This window comes from Sparus aurata, chromosome 4, assembly GCF_900880675.1.
Source record: "Sparus aurata chromosome 4, fSpaAur1.1, whole genome shotgun sequence".
In the NCBI taxonomy this organism is placed as follows: domain Eukaryota; kingdom Metazoa; phylum Chordata; class Actinopteri; order Spariformes; family Sparidae; genus Sparus; species Sparus aurata.
The window spans coordinates 15,035,774-15,056,362 of record NC_044190.1 but is presented as its reverse complement, the minus strand read 5'-3'; the positions used below and the strand labels follow the sequence as shown (position 1 = coordinate 15,056,362).

The 20,589-nt window shown below is 38.5% G+C and overlaps 1 protein-coding gene across 1 annotated transcript in view; it reads left to right on the top strand.

The window, feature by feature from the left end:
- Positions 1-2,862: 2,862 nt before the first annotated feature.
- Positions 2,863-20,589, top strand: part of luzp2 (leucine zipper protein 2) — a 172,664-nt gene continuing 154,937 nt past the window's right edge. Inside the window, exon 1 of the mRNA XM_030414425.1 lies at positions 2,863-3,160. Within this exon, the coding sequence (XP_030270285.1) occupies positions 3,099-3,160 (62 nt within the window). The 5' untranslated portion in view covers positions 2,863-3,098. The remainder of the gene's footprint in view (positions 3,161-20,589) is intronic.

The following is a 20,589-nucleotide window of genomic DNA, read 5'->3' as shown; positions in this document are numbered from 1 at the left end:
AATCTTGAATATTTAACCCATATTAACTAAAATCATATAATGAAAAGCTTTGTAATGTCATTGTGACTCGGGCTGATTGTGTATCCATTCATACAAACGTGTTTTCAACCATGCAGCGTTCATAAAAATCATTAAACAGTACTTTGCTCTGACTAAATCAGAGCTTCCCATTTAGACTTGATGAAAATTCAAATTAAACATTTGTGAACATAATATACAAATCAATTAATGTGACATTTAGGCTCAGCTATGGGTATTCACCCAGATGTAATCTTGCATAATATCAACAATTCCAACACATAATATGAGAATTATTCTTCATTATGATAAGATGCTCAACAGGTTGGCTCTGAGCACTGAGAATACAAGTTTCTGGCTGATGTGATACATGATTGAGATGGATTACTTGGGTCCGCAGAGGACGCTCGCCCCGCTAACCAAGGCACGCTGCGGTCTAGCAGGCTCATTACAACTGGTCACCATGGGTTTCCATGCATGAACTTCTAATTACACCACATAAATGGGTGAAAATCTTTCAGTATGGAGAATGGGCTACAACTTGGGGACAATAGACTCTAAACTCCATTAAACTTATAATGGAAATCATTTATCATGCCTATGGTGTGTGACCTCCACCTTTTTGTATGGACTGCTTAATATTCTACCTGTATTACATGGCTTGGAGTCTCACTTGGAACATCCTCTCAGTTCTCAACATTTTGTTCTTGAGCTGTTCTCACTTTCATTAGGTTAACCTTGATTTTCAAAGTGATCTGCAGGGCAAGTGAGGCTGGGGGTGAGATGATTTTATTACTACACATTTCTATTTTTCGATAGTTGTCTGTTTTTTTTTTTATCCAAAGAATGAGAGCTGTATACCTTACCTTAAAACACTGAATTTCTCTATATAAGAACAAATATGATGTGTGAGCAAATATCTTTATCTGCCTGTTCCAACAATTTATGAATTTTTATCTCATAGTTAACATCTTGTGTTCACAAGAGACAATTATTATTATTATTATTTTTGACTACAGATATTATTAGATGATAAACATTTGCTGACAATAGGACATTTGGCCATACCTTATGTACCCTATCAGTGTTATTACAACCACTGGGGCAATGTTGCCAATATATCAGTGTTATGAAGGTCCTTAAATTGTAAGGTGTTTAATTCACTGAATTAAAAAAAATCAACACTTCCGATCTGTATATTTCTATCTATAAATAGTTAAAATAGTTTGAGATTTTATTCTATCACAATATTAGGGTGAGAACTAATGACTATTTTCATTGTCGATTAATATGTCTGTAATCTTTGTCCACTATTTTTAATTGTTTGGGCTATACAATGTCCTGAAATGGAGAAAAATGTGGATCCTTGTTTCCAAAAGCCCCAGATAATGTCATCATTCTGTCCACAACCCAAATATAGTAATTTCACTGTCTTAGAGGAGTAAAGGAAGCAGAAAGTATTCACACATTTGAAGCTGGAAACATATGTAAAATTGCATGCAAACTAATTACCCATTCTTACTTTGGTGAGAATTTGACTTTTAAGTCAAAGGTTGATCGTTTGGTTGGTTTGTTGATGTTTGGTTTGTTAGTTTGTGGTTGGTTCTTTGGTCGGTTGGTAGGTTGATTGATTTGTTTGTTGTTTTCTGTTTTGGTTGGTTTGTTGGTTGTTTGGTTGGTTTGTCTGTTGTTTTCTTTTTTTGGTTGGTTGGTTTGTTGGTTGGTTGTTTGGATAGTGTGTTGTTTGTTTTTGTGTTTGTTGGTTGGTGGGTGGGTTGGTTGTTTGTTTGGCTGGTTTATTCGTTGGTTTGTTCATTGTGTGTTGGTTGGTTGTTTGGTTTGTTTGTTTGTTGTTTGTTCTTTGGTTTGTTTGTTTGTTTGTTGGGTGGTTGGCTAGTTGGCTGTTTGTATGTTGGTTGGATCTTCAGTGTTTTTTTGGTTGGTTGGTGGGTTGGTTTGTTAGTTCTTTTGTTGGTTGCTTGCTTGCTTTGTCAGCAGGATAACCTGAAAACTGTGAAATAGATTCCAAAAAACCTTGATGGAAGATGGGTTCCTGACCAGAGTAGATGCCATTAACTTTTGGTGTGGATCCAGATAAAAGGACGATCCAGGATTTTTCTTACTTGTTTCTCTGACATTGGGAGGTAATCATAATTTTATCTAAGAAAAATTAATTAATTTTGATGAACAAACAAATTGGCACATTTTGATGGCTGGTATCTTTTAGTGACAATCTAATGTCAATCCAAACAACGATCCTGATCTTGCTGATTTAAACCTGTTTTATTTGATATTGGTTTAGATTTGATTGGAAAACAGGGACTGTTGGGGCCTGCCAGAGGCTTAGGCTCTACTGAGTGCTTACTGTAGTTGTGTTTTATTTGATTAGTTGTTGTTTTCATTTTATCCTTACTCAGCAGGACACTAATTTAAGCCTTATTAAGAAAAATATAGCAAAGAGAGCAAAATGTAAATAGTATTTGTCATTGCAGTTTTTTATTTCAATACGCTCTTTTTTTTCAATGTACAGAGCTTTGTATTTAATTCCACTTTAAATCTATTTGTGTCTTGCCTTTATTGAGCCTTGACTTTACCGTGACTGAACTGAGTGTTTTCTTGCAGACTGACCACGCTGAATGTTTTGTTGTATTTCCACCTATCAGGCTGCAGGTAGTAAAGAGTCACAATGAAATGAATGGAGGGATGTATCGTTGGAGGACCGACCGACACCAAACAATGGCAAGAATGCCTCTCTCCAATAGCTGGAGCTGTGCGGGCGCTGACATCATATCACTCCCACATCTCCCTCTCTTGATTTCAGCCCCACCCGCTCCTTTCCATTAGCAAGTCGGTCCGTGTCCCTGTGTTATTTAAAGCCAGAGATCCTCCCTCTCGCCGAGCCACTGTGTTGCATCTGTCTGCCTCGCTGCTTGTGTGTCTGGGTGTGTGTGTGTGTGTGTATGAGAGTGCGCTAAAAAACCCAGGCAGCCAGTGGGAGAGCTAGAGAGCGGGGAGAGAGACGCGGGGGAAAGGCAAAAAGCATCTAAGACGGGGAGAAGGAACGGGACTGTGAGACAGCTATGAAATTCATCCGAGCTATTTGCTTACTGCTTCTCTGTCCAGCTCTGAGTCTCAACACCAGGTAAGAGACAAAAAAAGAGAAGGTTTTTATTTTTTATGGTCAGTTTTACCCTGCGAGAGATTCTGAAACAAAAGGGGGGGATAGGTTCAAAAGATACAATAGGCAATCTTAGATTACTAATTTGAAGGTCTATTCAGTTCTGTCTGATACAGAAGCCTTTATTTGTCCTAGCAGAGGTCTCTGTGTGCTAAGCATGTTAGAGACTGAAAGACTTAAAAGGAGGAAGGAAGAGCTTATCTGTTGAACTAGCCTATTATCTTTTCTCAGTTCTGGGCAGGCTGAGAGACAGTTGTCCTTTTGTGGTGCTAATTCACTGAATGCGTTGCCTCCTGAATAGTGGTGACATTGCTTTTTCGGGACTTTTGCTGCACGCTGGTCGGGGAGGGAGCAAGTTAAAGTCAGGGGAACTGAGAGAAAGGACAAGGCTACTTGTGTTGCAGTGTCTTGAAAAAGAGCAGGTGTGTGTGCTTCTATACATATGTCCGTGTGTGTGTTTGTATGTGTGTGTGTATGTGTGTGTCCAATATAAGGCTTTGGAAGAAGCAGAAAGAAGAGTGATGGGTAAGAAGAATGAATAAGAGAGGGATGTGTGGAGAGGCAGTTTGATGATTAATTAAATCATTGATAAAATCGTCCTTCTTCCTTGCCAGTGCCTGACACCACTGCCTTAATGAGAGCCGTGAGAGGAAATTCAGGGCTTTGACTATACCATGGAGACATCACACGCAGGGAGGCATGCATTATAAAACTTGCCTCTCCTTTTTCTCCCCATTGCCCAAACGTTTTGAGTGCTGTGGTCTCCAATTGTTGCCGAATTTGTTGAATGCAGTTGCGGAGGGAATGATGGCTTTGGGCTCATTGTTTTGTTGTTGATGGCAACTAATTAGACACACACCTGAATGTTTTTAAGAATGATTTATTTTGCCTTAGGAGTTACAGTAGATAGAGACTTAGAGAAGCAAGTCAAGGTTATAGCCTCAATTCAACAAATTTGTCAATACCAGAGAGGTACACTGATGATGTATGAGTCATATAACTAGGGGCTGTATTGATGTATTAACCTCCAGCATTTATTAGTCAGCAAATTAAGCACTCACATAGCCTTTAACACTCCTACAATTTTAATGCTCACATAAGGCAAATACATAAATAACCTACAGGCAGCAGCTTTGAAAGCACACAGCTTTATTAACTTGTTTTTCAAATAGTGAATACAGACACACTTGTTTAGCTCTTTTCCAAGCTATGATTCTGATAATGCATTTGTGTATTAGAATACAGTGTGTATATCAGGGGTTTTATTATTAAGTAGTGATCTTTTGAGTGTTAATCAGAAAGGGAGGCATTACGTTTAGCATTTTGGCAGGTCAGCAGCGCAGATTGTATGCTACCTCTTGAGGGGGCATGTCATTAAAAGTAATCACCAGAACGCATAGATATAATCTGTGTTTTCTAAATCTGTTTCTAAAGTCGACATAAAAAAGCAGAAGGCTGCGTTTTGTTACAGGCAGAGGGTTGTCCCAGCAAAGGTGATACCCCAACTGTGACCCACTGAACCCCAATTTCTTTTTGAAAATAATGCTAAACATGCAGTGGATCCGGATAGATCTGCAATGCAGGCAGAAGTGAAAGAACGAGCTATGAGCTCATCTTAGATAGCTGTAATTGAAAAAAAAAGGCAACCATTTGGGTGGATTTACATAGTAAACTCGCTCTGAATACAAATTAGTGAAACAAGACACGTAACAAACAGGGTCTTTTAAGATCACTTCATCTGTTGCACAAACTCTGCTCAATTAAGATTGTATTTAGTTGGATGCTGAACATGTGAACTAAATGACCAGGAATTAAGCCAGTTATTAAATAGCAATATACTTAAAGATCTGATGGAAACATCTTTAAAATGCCTCTTCTTTGATTGAGGGAGTTTCCTCAGTTATCATTGTTTTACTTAAGGAAAAAGCTTGGACCTTAGATACGTTTCCGTCAAAGCACTGTTTTGGAGATTAACAATTAACTTTCACACTGATACTGAAAAGTGCTTAGAATATTGAATTCACCATCAGGAAGATGGGGTTATATGTTAATCTGGTTGTGCTGTTTAAAACAGATGACTTAATTAATTTTTCTTATGAGAAAAGTGGTTCGGTGGCAAAACTAAATAACTGGTAGCATGGATAATCTACCCAGGTTTAAGTCTTCAGATGCCATTTTTTTTTATTTGAATGAAAACAGACTCCGATAAAGGCAGCTAAATGTTATTTTTCCTGTGTCTAAAGATTTGTCTTCACTAAACAGTCATCCATGCATGGATTCAATGGAAGGTCACAAATGAATAGGAAAACCATTTGATCCATAGCACCTGTCCGCTCCATCATTGTTCCACTCCTCCTCCAGTGGTCTACTGTCATTATCCCTGTCAACCATACAGAATTAGATATGCCTTTTAATAGGCCGTGGTAATTAACCAGCTTATTATCGCGCTATTTCGTCTTTTGATCTACCGCCACCCTGGAGTGCTTCTGCTGAGGCAATAGTGGTTGGCAGTGATGCATTTAACATAAAGCTCTTGAAATTGCTTTTATTGTTGCTGACATAGTCAGGTTTAATTTAGAACAGTACAAAATTCAACTTTTTTGTGTGTACTTCATATCAAACCAAACATTTCCGATATATTCAGCTTTTCTGTCTTTTCTGGTCATCAAAACGAATATGAATAAAACGGGCAGATTTTGCTTCCAGTCTAGGTTATACTCGAGTTCATTTGTGGCTCAAGCACCAGTATTTTTGTTGTTGTTGTGGAGGTCATAGACCCCAGACAAGGCTTATCACATGTGACATCCTCATTCTTTTGTGGCTATAGTGTAACATTGAAGAGACTGACTGTAAGGTGTACCTGCTGCAGGAAAATGAATTGTGACTTGAGCTGTCTAGTCTATGTATTGCTCTGCCTCGCTTTGCTTGATTCACTATCATCGCATCAGTGGCGATAGTGAATCCATTTTATATGTTAACTGCAACCTCCATTGTGTGACCTGATAAAGTCGCCTGAGGAATGAGAGTTAATGAAATAGGAAGCATTTCAGTTTTTATGTATGATAGCAGCCTCTTGATAAGCCTTTGGTGTACGCTTAATTCTGTTTTATAGCCTTAAAGTCTAAAAGGCGCTTCTCGTCTCACTCCGTGTTATACTAAAATACAGATAAACATTAAAACACAATCAAAAAATTCTCAGTTTTGAACATTATCAAATATAATTTCTTATGATCTCTGTAACATTAGTAAAATTAATTTTGGTGCTCATGTGAGATCTAAAGTTAAAAATAAGATTCAGTTTTAATGAATTGAGTGGATTATTCAGGCCACATAATGGTGGTGCAGGGCTATGTGTCATTGGAGAAATCAATTGGTACTCAGGCAGAACACAAGGCTGCATTGACACTAGTCCCATGAGATATGACTGTCCACCCCTGGGTCAGGGTTGGGGAGGCAGCTACAGTAAGACTGCTTCTCTGCATTTGGCTTGTTTTTTCTTCTCTATACAGATCAAACAGCTCCACCTTTTTACACTTTCAAATATTCCCTTTCAGAGCATTTCATGAAACATATTTGACACATTTTCTTGACACTATCTTTGATGTCTCTTACCTTAGTACTGCAGACTCTTCTTGGAAACTGTGATATCTGGTGGGATCTCCACAACATCAAATATTTATGAGTATTTTGGACGGCAATTAGAAGGACTACAGAGAGCCCTGGATTATACATAGAGTGCAGACATGCAGCCGCATTGCTTTATATCTTAACATCTGCCTGTGGATATGAGCATATTGTAGATTAAAAGGAGTATCTCTTCAATGTTACATAGACTCCAACATTAAAAGGAAGATTTTTTACGAGGTGTAGCAATTAATGATGAAGGCAGGCAGCCACTATTATAAATGCTACATGATATTGTTGATCATGGTTTTATCCCTTGTATGATAACCTTTTGTAATCACAGCACCATGTCCTTATATCTATTAGGGATGGAGGAAAAAAATAAATTGTAGATTTATTGTGATTCTCTCTTGAAAGACTGTCTCAATGCAGCAATTCTGTTAGACTGAGCTGTACGTTCCTCGCAGCTGAATCAATGAGACGGTGAAACGTAATGTAGGACTGGGCTCTATGCACATTGAATTAATATCAGCATAACTGTGGCCAGAGGAAATATGTTTTTGTGTTGTCCATCCATCACATTCTTGTGACACGATATCGCAGGAACCGCTGGAGGGAATTTCTTGAAATTTGGCACAAATGTCCACTTGGACTGAAGGTCAAAAGTCACTGTGACCTCGTGTCTGTCCTGTTCTCTTGAGCACCATATCTCATGAGGAACACCTGGAGTGAATTTTTTTGTGTTTGGGACAGAACGTTTTGCTGAAATTGCGCTTAAAGTGTTCACTGTTGCACCATTTAACGCAGCTCCCCATCAGTCCTCTGTGCTGCTCTGTAAAAGTAATCTATATCTAAAGTCAGCATGTTTCTCACTTGAACCTGGAATCACACATGTCAATATACTCTAGTGATACCTTCGATTTCACCAAGTACTACATTTTGGTCTGTACAGACTTGGATGGCAGCTTGACTGGTGCACAAAGCATTCAGCGACAAGGTTATGTTATATTACTGTGCAAGTTGGATTGCAAATCTATAAAAGCACTTTATAGATGCTGGGCGATACAAATACGGTCTGGTAAGTTCAGACAACTACATGTTTTTATTGTAATGCAGCCTTTAAAACCAGAAAAGAAAACACTTGACATATCAATATCCATGGTTCATAGAGATTATCCGCTTTAATATCCATGACACTATCGGAACAATTATGTACATTCAAATTTTGAACGGAATGTGTGAGCAGACACTTGAGTATTTGTACATTTTCTTGTATATAAACTTTTGACGCCTCGTTGCGCAACTCTCATTTCTCTGTGCATAGTGAAGCTGAAATGGCGCTAAAAGGTTGCCAGCCTCTGTTTCATTGATCACAAACCAAAGATGCTGTCTTCATCTCTATCTGTCACATGTTTGCTGAGTTGAACATCTTCCACTGATCATCATTTACATGCGATCAATACTTTCTTACAAGTCACAATGAATACATTCAATCGAGATGCACAGCAGCGGAGAGAAACTCAACATGATGTCTCATTGAAGGAGCACTCAGTCTGAATTTTATTTTGCTTTGCACTGTGAGATGTCTAGATAAGACACGCTGTATAGTTGTGCACAAATATTGTCTGACACATCGGGAAAGTGAGGATTGACAAGAGGTCAGGTGTGGAGCAGCAGGGAATGCGACCTAACTATTGACCAGGGGGAGATGGTAATGTCAATCTAAACACTGATGGACTGCAGTCAGTTAGCAGTGGAAACAATCCGCCTCTTATCCCTGGGCATTGTTTAGCACTCTGGTGATGAAAGAACAACAATTCTAAACAAATAAGTCAAACCTAAGTATATGTGAAATGCAGAGCTAGCCTTTATTTTCTTTCCTTTAGTGGAGCGTGCCTTTGCTGCCATATGTCTTGGTTGTTATTGAGTGAGAGCTCTATTATTATCTTAATTAACTGCTGCTTTATTTATACTGTATGGCATTACAGAGGCCTGCCATGTTTGAACTGACACCCTTGCATAAACATTGATGCACTTTGCAAAGCAGTAGCTTGGCAAAAAGTGGTTAAAGTGACTGGCTGGAGTGACGGTGCAGCTTAGAAGATGGGCATATGTTTAATTGCCATGCAGAAACAACCTCTAGGTGACTTTTAATGCGCAGCAGCGATCTGTGTCATGATTGGATCTATGCAACATAAAACATTTGTGTTTGAAAATTACTTGGACAAAACATGAGCATTATCTCCCATCTGCACTCTGTTTTTCATGCCACCAAACAACATCTATTCCAGAGGAATGATTATAGATATGACTTTCAGGGGGTTGGGGTTTGACTCCTCAAGATGAAAGAAAATTATATTTGTGCAGCCTGGTAATGTCCTCGGCACAAATCAGACTGTGAATGATAATTGAAATTCAAAGGACATACCATAATGGTCACACCATGGCAACCAGATCAGCCACATGACAGTAATGAAGTGGGCTACAATAAACAGAACCTTGGGTGGCTCCTACAAATGAGAAAGTAATTAAAAGGACCATGAGCAGTGCGGGCTGAAGAGTAGCCAGATGTTTTATATTCAAGGCCACGTTTCAGGTAGTGTGCTGTTGCTCTCACTGCTCTCAGAAGACATTTGAAATGACAGCAGTGTTTATTCTTCAAACACTGAGAGTGTGTATCATAGATTACTTGTTATCGGGCTTCCTGAGACACAAAGTTTTATCGTTGAATAGCATCATCGTCTAATGTGGCATGCAGGAAACAGAATATTTGCTTGGTGTGAAAACAAGGAGGTTTGGGATGATATGACATAGACATAATGCAGGCTGGTATGGTCTGTTTTTCACTAATTTTGGGGTCAAGAGCTTTTGTGAAGGATTGAACAGTGGGTGTAATGTTGGTTTGACTTGTGCAGTGAAATGTATCTGACCGCCATTAACGTGATCTTAAAAGGCTTAAACAAAATGATCATTCTTCTCAATTAATAAACGTGCCTTGACTAAGGCATAATGCATTATGCATTTAACACTTACAGATGAATGTGCTTCAGATGCATTGCAAATCACAAACTATTATAACATTTGTAGGAATAGAAAATAGACAACATAAGCAGTGCTACTTTTCACTGTTCTGTTGATGCTGGATCAAAATGTTTGAACTGGCAGGACAATGTTTTTCCGTGATTTTTTTGTAGTGGTTATATGAAATTGGACACATTTAATGAGATCAATTGATCTTTGTTGTTGTTATTGGGTATTATAAATACAATATTGGCAGGTGCTGAGGCCAAATCAAAGTAACATAGTATGGTGTCAGATTTGCACACATATCAAGGGAATATCCGATTGCAGCACAGTTATACTGCCGATATGACTTTATGAGTTAATTGGCATTAGTGGCACCGCTGATTGACCAGTCAAAATGCACTCAGTTGCCACACTGTATCGATTTTAGTTAGTTGTACCTAATAAAGCAAGAAAACACTCCTGCAGTAGTTCTACTGTAATGAAGGTTTTAACATTCAGCTTGTTTGAACTGTTTTAGAGAGATTTTTAATCAACTTTATGGACATTTTAGAGGCTGTTGTTTGCTGTGCTGTTGTGTATTGTGTTATACTTAGTATTTGTTTTTTAGTCAATCCTTGTTGGTATAAATTTGATGGACAAAATATTAGAAAAATCTCTAGTACAACATCCTATGATTTTGGAGCATCAGCTAAATTATCAATGTAACCTTAATGTTTATTATTTTTTTTTAAGGATTTCTTTAATGTGGGTGAACCTTATGAATTGTCAACTCTGAGTACTTTCCACACATAAAGATGAACACTTACATCATGAAAGGTAATGTTTGAAACAAAATGTGTAGTTATTAACTCTGACATAGAGCAAAAACATGGTAAAGTCAACTGAAACTTAATTGCACTTAATCAAAGCCCCACTGTAGCTCTCCTCCATCATCCAACACACGTCTTGTCCTGTATCTTAGCTTGCTAAATAAGCCACCAGACAAACATTCAGAGGGGTAAAGTGCACTGTTACTGTCACTTTGCAGGCTAGATAGCTAATTATGACCTCAGCTGCAGCACATTAAATAGCTTGTAAACATACTTGCAAATGTCACTTGTTATATACTGGTGTGTTCCTTGCTCCTTCGTCCCTATAACAACCCACTGTCTGCCCATCACACATAGACTACATCACAACTTTTGTTTACTTCGTCTCAGCACTCTGGCAGCCTGCCAGCTGCTGTCAATCAAACACAGACACTCACTGACACGCCTTACCAACCAGCTGAGATGAAAAATGGTGTTTCTGAGTCTTCCTCTGTGACCATTTCTCTTCGTTTTTCAATAATTAAAAACCTACCAACCTACCAACAAACCAACCAACCAATGAAGACACAGTCAAAGGAAATAATGAGATTCACAGCGTCTGTGCTGGCTTTCGTGCCTGGTTCGTACAACACACTTGAGAAGAGAATCTCTGACAGTAATGTTATGATAACCTTAATTGGCCCATGTGAAAATATTTCAAGCTTGGGACAATTAACTAGCCTGATAAGGTTGTTTTGTTTCAAAAGGTAGCCATCACAATGTGAACGTAAAATTAGTTGTTAGTGCAGTTTCCAGTTGTATAACATCGCTGACATAATCTACTCGTTCGGTTTAACTAATGTTTCCATTTTGCTGGCAGCTACAACATAGACTGAGCTCCTCAACCAACTTATTGGTAATCTTTATGGTTTGAGCCTGTTCTCATCAGAAAGATAGGTTGAAAAACATAGCAGCTTATTTTGACATATGTATGTTTGCTGTTAAGCGGTTTCACACAATGTTAAAGAAAACGTGATGGATAAAATGCTGGATCCCTCCCTTTATCTGGATCTGCACCAGAAGTTCATGGGGTTTTTTCTGGACTAAGGCACCAAGTTTCATGGAAACCCACACAAGTTTTTGTGTAATTCTGCTGACAAACCAACCGACCAATCAACAGAGGTGCTTTTGTTTGTTTGAAAGGTATTATAGTGGATACTTTGCACTTTAATGAACTGTGGACTTAGCTCTAAACTCTCTTGACTGTTTCTTTTGTTCAAAGCCCTGAACTACTTTTGTTACAGTTAGATTTAATGAATTCTGGGGTGCCTTTTATGTATGTCTTTGTGCTCAAATTGTCTTTAAATCTACATTTTAAATCTGTAATTAAAACTTTCATTCATGGGGGGCCAGACCCCTCCAGGCAGTTCTTTTTAATCTTTTCAACCAGATGAGTTTGCATCCCCAGGTGAGTATCTGTTCCCTGTCCCTATCGTGAACAAGGTGATGGTGTCACATTATATGTTCAAGACCAGATAAACTGAAAATGGGTCAGATGAGAGAAGTCTGGCTATGTGAGACTAGATATGAGTTAAACCAGTTGCCTCGTCTAACTTGTGATTGTATCACAAAGATTTAACATATTTAACGCATTTTCTAACCCTATTGCCAGAGTAATTCATGGAAGGTTCTTCATGGAGTGGAGAATTACTTTATGAAAAAAATATGTCTAATGTAGCATTTGTTTACTTTAAATTAAGAGGTAGAGGGAGATTAAGAGGATTTAGATATGTTCAGCAGAAGTGGCCCTCAGCGGATCCTCCATGCAAAATGGTTACGTACTCCCCACGTGGTTGGTGGAGGCTGTGAAGCAACTATCGGAGCCAAGTTCAGTCGATAGCAACAGTTTGTAAAAGGTCCCATTGGTGCCACTTAATCGTCAGAACTCTAGTAGGAGCTCCAGCAACACCTCTAAACATTACTCAAAGTCATTTGTTTAAATTGGTTATATGGTAGTTAAGACAAACAAAATGTATCAGAAATGTTGTGGAAAAAAAAAAGCGTAAGTGTGGTAAGAGACTGAATTTCTATTTTGCTTTCTGTCACTGCAAATGCTTGTGTTGTACTCATTGTGATGCTTTCTTCTCTGTGCATCTCAAATTTGATTTAAGGACGCTATTGTGTGGATGTGAATCTTCATTGCTGTATCAACCAGCACTTTCCTGCACTCCTTTGCTGCTGTCAGTATATATATCAGTGTTTGGTTGTCACAGTCGCTGTTGTAATTGGCAGGCACTTAATTGCTCAGTCCCTGTAAACATGATGCCCGTGTTCTCTCAGTGATGAGTCATTAGTGGGAGGCTTGGCTTTTTGTTTTACAGTGAAGTGCAAGATGTATAACCATAATAAACAAAAGCTGAGCATCATCCATTGTCACAGCGGCACCGCATATAAGATGCCTCTGCTGTTTTCATTGTATTGTTTCTGAACAGCTATTCCCTCCTGCTAGGAGAATCCATCAGGTTTGTGCTCATGTATGCTGGCTGACATTCGGGGCTGTTCAAATGTTCTTTAATGTAGATGTCAGTCATGGAATTCGATTGGAGTCCAAGTCTATTTATCTTCCATGCTTTCATTCAGTTTGAAACTGACATCTGTGTCGGTACGTTGTGCTTTGAAATATGTTTCGGCTTTTTATTTGTACTTTTTTCTTATCAGTTGCTTAGTATAGATATTAATTTCAAGTGTTGAGCTCTGAGCCCCCAAGACAGGTGACATCTGAATTACATCAGTGAAGAATATATTTAGCTGATGACTATTAGGGCTGCAACTGGTTAGTAGTTTCATTACAAGCTCATCTTTTGATTATTAACCGATTAATGGCTTGGTCCTTAAAATCCAAAAGTAATGAGAAATTATCTTCACATCAGTGTTGTTTTCATCGACGATGGCGATGACGAAATTATTTCGTTGACGCCCCTTTTTTTCATGACGATAACGAGACGGTGACGAGATAAACATGGCTCTTTCATGACTAAAACATGACGAGACGTGTGTGAGTTTTCGTTGAGTTTTCGTTTTTCGTTGACGAGACGAGAATGGACGTAAATGTTAGTGGGTGGTCTGTCAGATGTTTAAAATGCATGACATCTCTGCTTAATGTTTGTGTAGCAACTGGACAGCCGCTGAGACCCGGGAGATGCTAGTGTCTCCTCGGTCTCTGTCTTCGTTGTTCACTGCTGTTGTAGCAGCAAGCTAGTAACGGTCGCTACTTTCAAATTAAAAGCCCCCCGCTAAGTCCCCAGTTCTAAACTCAAATAGGGTGCAATGTAAAGCGCTTATTTTGAAGACAAATTTGTTGTCACTTTTTTTTTTTTTTTTTAATTGAACAATTTAAGTGTACAAAACCACAAGGTAAAGAATAACAATCAGCACATATCAGAACATTTAAACTGTTTTTTCATGAACTGATGCCCTACTTCATTACACAAGAGTGTCACACATAAGTTGTGAAAATAGCAGATCTACAAGTTCAACACATTGTGAGTTTGTAGATCTTTTGATTTACCCAAATTAATTTGATAAAAGACTATACTTCTTCTTTTGTTTTTGTTTTTTACTTAAACTGACTAAAACTAGACTAAAACCTGTTTGAGTTTTCGTCGACCAGAACTGGACTAAATCACATATAGAAGTGACTAAAATTTGACTAAAACAAAAAAGCATTTTAGTCCAAAACACTAAGACTAAGACTAAATCTAAAATGGCTGCCAAAAACAACACTGCTTCACATTTTCCCAGGGTCCTTGGCAACATCATGAAGTGTCTGTTTTGTGCGACCAGCATTTTACAGTTCAAGGTAATTTGTCTGTTCTTGACAGAAAAAAAGGAAAGTTGGAGTCCTGTCATGCTACATACACATAAAGCATATTTACAGACAGTTGCATTTAGAACAATATGATCATATTTGAAATTAAAAATAAATAAAATAAAGCAATGCAAAATGGAAACAATTCTGTCGAGCATTCTTTTCATTGGTGCTAACAGGAATGGTTAACCCTAACCCTAACCCTAAAATAATATGGTTTCAAGGTTCAACATCTGTCCAACATTGTCATGATTAAAGAGTAGTAAGAGAGTTATTTGTCCCGTGGGAGATTTGTCTCAGACAAAGGGCTGCCACATAAAAATACATATAATACAGTACATTTATAGACAGACACAAGACATAAATACATAACCCAAGTGCAAACAATACAGTGAGTGCCAACTACATTTCACCCTTCCCCCTGATCATACACCTGTCACGTTCTTCAACTTTGACACGGGTTAAGCATCATTGATGAAAAATGTAACTTTGAATTCAAAATTGTATGACGACATTCACAACACCAAAAGTATATTGTGTCATACAAAGATTTACATTGTGGATTGTGTTAAAGAAAAGAGGGAGATTTAGCGGCTTTAGTGGGCAGAATGTTTAAGTGTTAGCTGAACGTTACACATGGCCACTTTTAATTTACAACGCACAGGCCGGTTGCTTATTTTTAACACTTGAATAACATAATCACCATATTTTTCCATTTACCATTCAACGCTGAATTATCCAGCATTTTAACACAAAGTTTTTAATGCCATGAGGCATGTTTAACATAGTCGGTTAGTTAAAAACAAATACTAATAATAATTTAAATGGCAATGCTGATTGTTGTGGTTGGATGACTGAATGAAACTGAATTAGGTTTCTTTTTTTGTTTTTATCCATATAATTTCTATATAGCATTATGAAAGACAATGAATGACTTTCTACACAATGTCATGAACAGAAGACAAAACAATTTATAAAGGAAATTTTAGTGAAAATATGAATTAGAAATTCATGATTGACTAAGACAATGAAGCTGAGTGACAGAGAAAAGTTATTAAGCCTCTTTATCTTCAGATTGTATGAACATTTTCATGTGATCCTGGACAGTTATGACTTTGCAAATGCACGAGATTGACATATTACAATTGAATCCTTGTGAAAATATACTCCTGATACAACATAACAGATATTCATTAAGACGTCTTCTCTGCCACAAGACCTTAACATTATAGAAAGGCTTTGTGTAAGGTTTCTATTGATATCAATTAATTTCCAGTGTTTAAATAACAAGTGTTGATGTCAGTCAGACTGAGGGAGATGAAAGTGTTATTGAATGATTGTTCTTGTTTCCTTGTCTTCAAGCTGCCATTGTTATGTCTCACTGTTATTCATCCAGCACAGAGTTGCTAAGCAGACAGGCTTCTCGGGAACAGCATGTTTCACATTCATAAAGTTACACTCTTTCACACCAGGGAGCTGCCCTTCACAGGTCACATGGTCTTCGATTGCTCCACTGAAGCAGTTAGTTTGGTGCTTGGTCAAGAATACCTCTACAGTAGTTATCGAGGGATATAATGGGGAGTTTCTCCATGTTTACCTTCTCCGTCTTGATTGGCTTAGCCTTTCGTAGGATTCTGTGCTCAGTCATGGACTACTTCTGCAATCATTAAGCTGCCACCAGCAATCTATCCATTTCCTGAATTCATTCTTTTCGGCTGCTTAATTGGTTCACTATGGAATGAACCAAAGTGCTCTGAGGCTTTACGCGCAAAACATTCGAGGATCAGAGAACACAGGGATATTGGTTTTGGCTTGAATAGAAGAGGGGGATCATAAATAACACCGGTCTACACAAAATGCTTAGATCATATGAGAAAAACACGGAAAGCACTCAATGTTTTGTCCTTTTCATCGATATATTTATTGTGTCACATCATTTGTCAGTGCTCTAGCTCTGTTGCTGTCTGTTGAGACTGCTCTGTTCTCTAAAAGCTGTCATTTATTGGTGTTCTTTTATTAATTCACCCTTTATTTACATTAACATGTGTTTTGATTTCCACACACTTTAAAACTAACAGCACTTAAGATTTCTGTCAATCGATACAGACTTTTATCTCTGAAAAACATGCTTCATCTTTGTTGAGTAAATACTGGCATGAAATGTTCTATTTTTCCTGAACACAAACACCCAAATATATGAAGTAAAGAGTAATGTAGGTGTAACACTTAGATTAACCTATTGATGTTACCAACACCCCTCATTGGTAACAACACAAAATACCTGGAGAATTAAAACCTGATGAATGATTAGAATTGTACAAAGACCTCAGTTGTATTAAGTGGAAAGTAAACAAGGGAGATGTGACATAAAATCTATTTCAGCTGAAGTGCTGGGCATAAAACCATGAACACCTTTACAAAATAAAGCATTTTAGCCGTGCAATGAATTCAGAGTTGAGGTCTTCAGTCCTTACAGTTTTTTTCAAAAAGAACAGAAATACACCAGTACCTGCAGAGAACATTGTATTAAGCTAAGCCTTTGGTCTACATTCAGAGCAGTATAAGCAAAAATGTTTCTTTAGTGTTCAATATTATTCAGTTCCCATCGAGAACTACGCACAAACCACACACAGTTGAAATGCTAAAGGCTTAAACAATGTGTTATCTCTTTCAACATTTTCAGTCTTCATCTCTTCACAAACTTTGCAGGGTGTGAATCACAATTGAAAGGGTTGCAGTGCTGCTCTAAACATGGTGATATGTGAGTTTTTTTCTTGGAAAGGTTCAACAGACATTATTAGAAACGCCTCTTCAAAATTGTATTTTTCAACGAAATAGAAATAACAAGTTGTTCTCGACTGCATTCCTGTTAGTTCAACCCAATTGCCAAAAATACATATTGGTGAAGTTCAGATATATTGAACACTGGACTTGGTTCATGGTTCTCTCGCTATACAAAGACATGTAAATCAGCTCATGTAACCAAAATGTGAACATGATATGACAAGTCAGGATACATATAACACATACACTTTTAAATTTATCATCAGTTTGCAGAAATATTTTATGCCAATATTTAATTCCTGCGACTGGGCTCATTTGCTACGTTAGGTGCACCTAATAAACCGCCAAGGGAATGTATATTGAGATACAGAAGAATTTGTGGACATTGAATTTAACAAGCGTTTGTAGACATCTGTTTTTGGCTGATCCAAATAAGTCGATGACTGAAAGGATTTTCGTGAATCAGGAAATTGGTTAAAAATAGATAAAGAAATAAAAAATAACCTGAGATCATAAAGTAAACTTTGTAGCACTTTAATTTGATTAAGTCAATCGACAACTTTCCTTTGTTTAATTGCAGACATTTTGATTTCGCCTATCTTTTGTGCAACTTTTCCAAAAGGAGGTTAACAGGGCAAACAAGAGAATCAGATCAAAATGAGGCTTTGTCCTGCTGACCTCACAGTGTGTCACGCTAATAAGCTGCAGCATAACCTGCACCAACTCATCAGTGATAAGAGCTTACCCTTGTGGACTTCAGTCTGAGAAGTGCAGTGACGCTGTGTGCACAACTATAAGTACAACATAACAAGACAATGAGCACTGCACCACCTGTGGAGCTGAGCTAATCGACTATCCCCAGGCTCCTGCTAACTAGCCACATGCTGCTAGGTCTCTCCACCTACTGTTACACCTGACAAATTCAGGTTCAGTCAGTTGGCACAAAATCAAACTGGTCAAAGCTCGTACACTGGACCGGACTGGCAAAACTGGAAACCTTCCAACCCTAGTGAGCTAGCACCGAAACCTGCCACTTATTGTTGGGAATGCCACACAATATTGAGAGGTGGGGATTTGTTTTTCTTACACCATTCAGAGGGATCCATGTTCCCAGTCCCCCTGCAGGAATTATTACAGACCAGGCAGTTTCAAGCGAGCAGCATCTGCAATCAGATTAATCTCTGCTGGGAACAGTTTGGTTTCTGAGCTGTTGTGGGACATTTCAAGTGACAGTTTTGCGGCCGTTGTTCCTTGTAGGTTATTGCAGTCCAGACTGAAGCAAATTTGAAATTAATTTGGTGCAGTACACTGTACTAAGAGCAAGCCTTCGTGTAGGTACCATGTTGTTGAGTAATTGAGGTCTGATCAGTGTTGAGAGGATGGATTGGATGAGTGTCTGAGCTGCCAGAATTTACTCCACAGCTGTCAGTGGTCTTGAGCATAATTCAACAAAACATCTTTGATGTGAGTTGCCCACTTGATTACTAAGCTCTTTGCTGTAATATGCAAACCAGCTACAGTATCTACAAAGGCAGTCACTCTTTAAGTCATGTTTGTGTACTTCTGACAGAGATGAACTGTCCATATTCAAGGACAAACTAAACAAACTTAGGTTCAATAGGTTGGAATTGATTTCAGAGATTCAATGAAGAACATGGAGCTGCCACATGGGTGCTGTGTTTTTCATTTCCTGTCTTTTATTAACTCCTCCATATTTGTTCTGTGCTCTCTGCTGGGTATACTGTACATCACAGCCAAGCTCCAATGTACCATTTTTCAAGAAACATAATATCTGCTTCTTTTGGTGAAGGCTACATAAATCTGAATCCTTTATCAGCCGCCAGCACACCTCCTCGAAGACGCCTGGGCGGATTCTGTTATTTTTATCTAATCATTTCCTGAGCATATTCTGGTGTCAGGATCCATCCTGGCTGACAAGTGCTGGTTCCATTTGAGTCCCCTATCACCCTGTGTTCCCAGTGTTTTGCCATGACACCTGACTGATAAGTGTGGTATTCAGTGTGTATGTAGAAGGGGAGGATTTCAGCAGTGAGACACGACATTTAGCACAGGGAAGCCATTGAGCGGAGCCCATGGTGGCAGTTCATCTCCTAAATGTTTTTGTTTTATATTTTGATCGAGGATTTTATGCCTGCAGACCTCAGCATTGTGACAACACTTTTGAGACTCCTGCTTATTCACTGTGAAAGAAAAATGGTGTCATGAGGAAATTTGAAGTGTCAGGGATGTCGTTAATCCACTAGCTTTGGCCGAAGGACCTACAAATTAATGCAATTTGTGGCTCACTTTGAAACTAATGCCACATTTAAATTACAGCAATATTTTCTGCCTTTGCTGAAATTGTATTTTTTGGGCATTTGTGGCATTGAATTAGCATTTGGACTGGCAAATATCCAAACAGATTGTAAAAATGCCCTCCTTTGTGAGCCTGAAATTACAAAAAATAAAAAAAGATAAAAACAACTGGTAAACATCCCAAGGCACACCAAGTCATAATTCCTGACCCTGAAACAGTGTTTCCTGGGTGATGCTTACAGGATTAAAGGAGGATTGTCACTTGCCAATCAATTTTTAGTGTCGGGTTCACCATTTGGCCACGAATGGAAACCCACTCATGCAGTTCACCCACTTTTTGATTGCATCTCTCTGATCAATCCGCGTCTATCTCTTATGATTTTTTTTCTTTTCTTTTCTTTTTTTTTTTTTGTTGCTGAAGACAACTTCAAACTGCTTGAGAGGAAAGAGGACGTCCAGGTTACAGAATATCACCTTCCTTCTTTTGTGTGTGTATGTATGTGCACTGAACCACGCCGTTGGTCACAGAGAGGGCAGCGAGAGGGTGTTATGTTGCTGAAGTCCACCACTCCCATTTGCCTGTCTGTCAGATGTCTTGCTTGGCTGAGCTCCACACAGTGATGGTGTTGACAAAATGACAGGAGGGGGGCACACTTCAGTGAATGTCAATTTGGCTGCAAAGCACCGCTACCCCAGGAGCGCTGAAGCTCCCACACACCAAAACAGAAAAGGGAGAGAGCTTTATAAAAGGCAGGCCCCACAGAGCTGGATATTTACATAAAACATACTGGGTCACGTGCATACATTATGACATACACTAAACTTGCTATTATTCAAGCATCATGTGACTGAAATTACATCCATGAAGATGTAATTAGCTGACAAACATAGAAATCACAATCAAAATGCTACCAGACATGTTGCCACTATGATAAAGCGGTGATAGTTTGACACTGAGCACAGACTCAGTGTCCTTTGTCGTCACA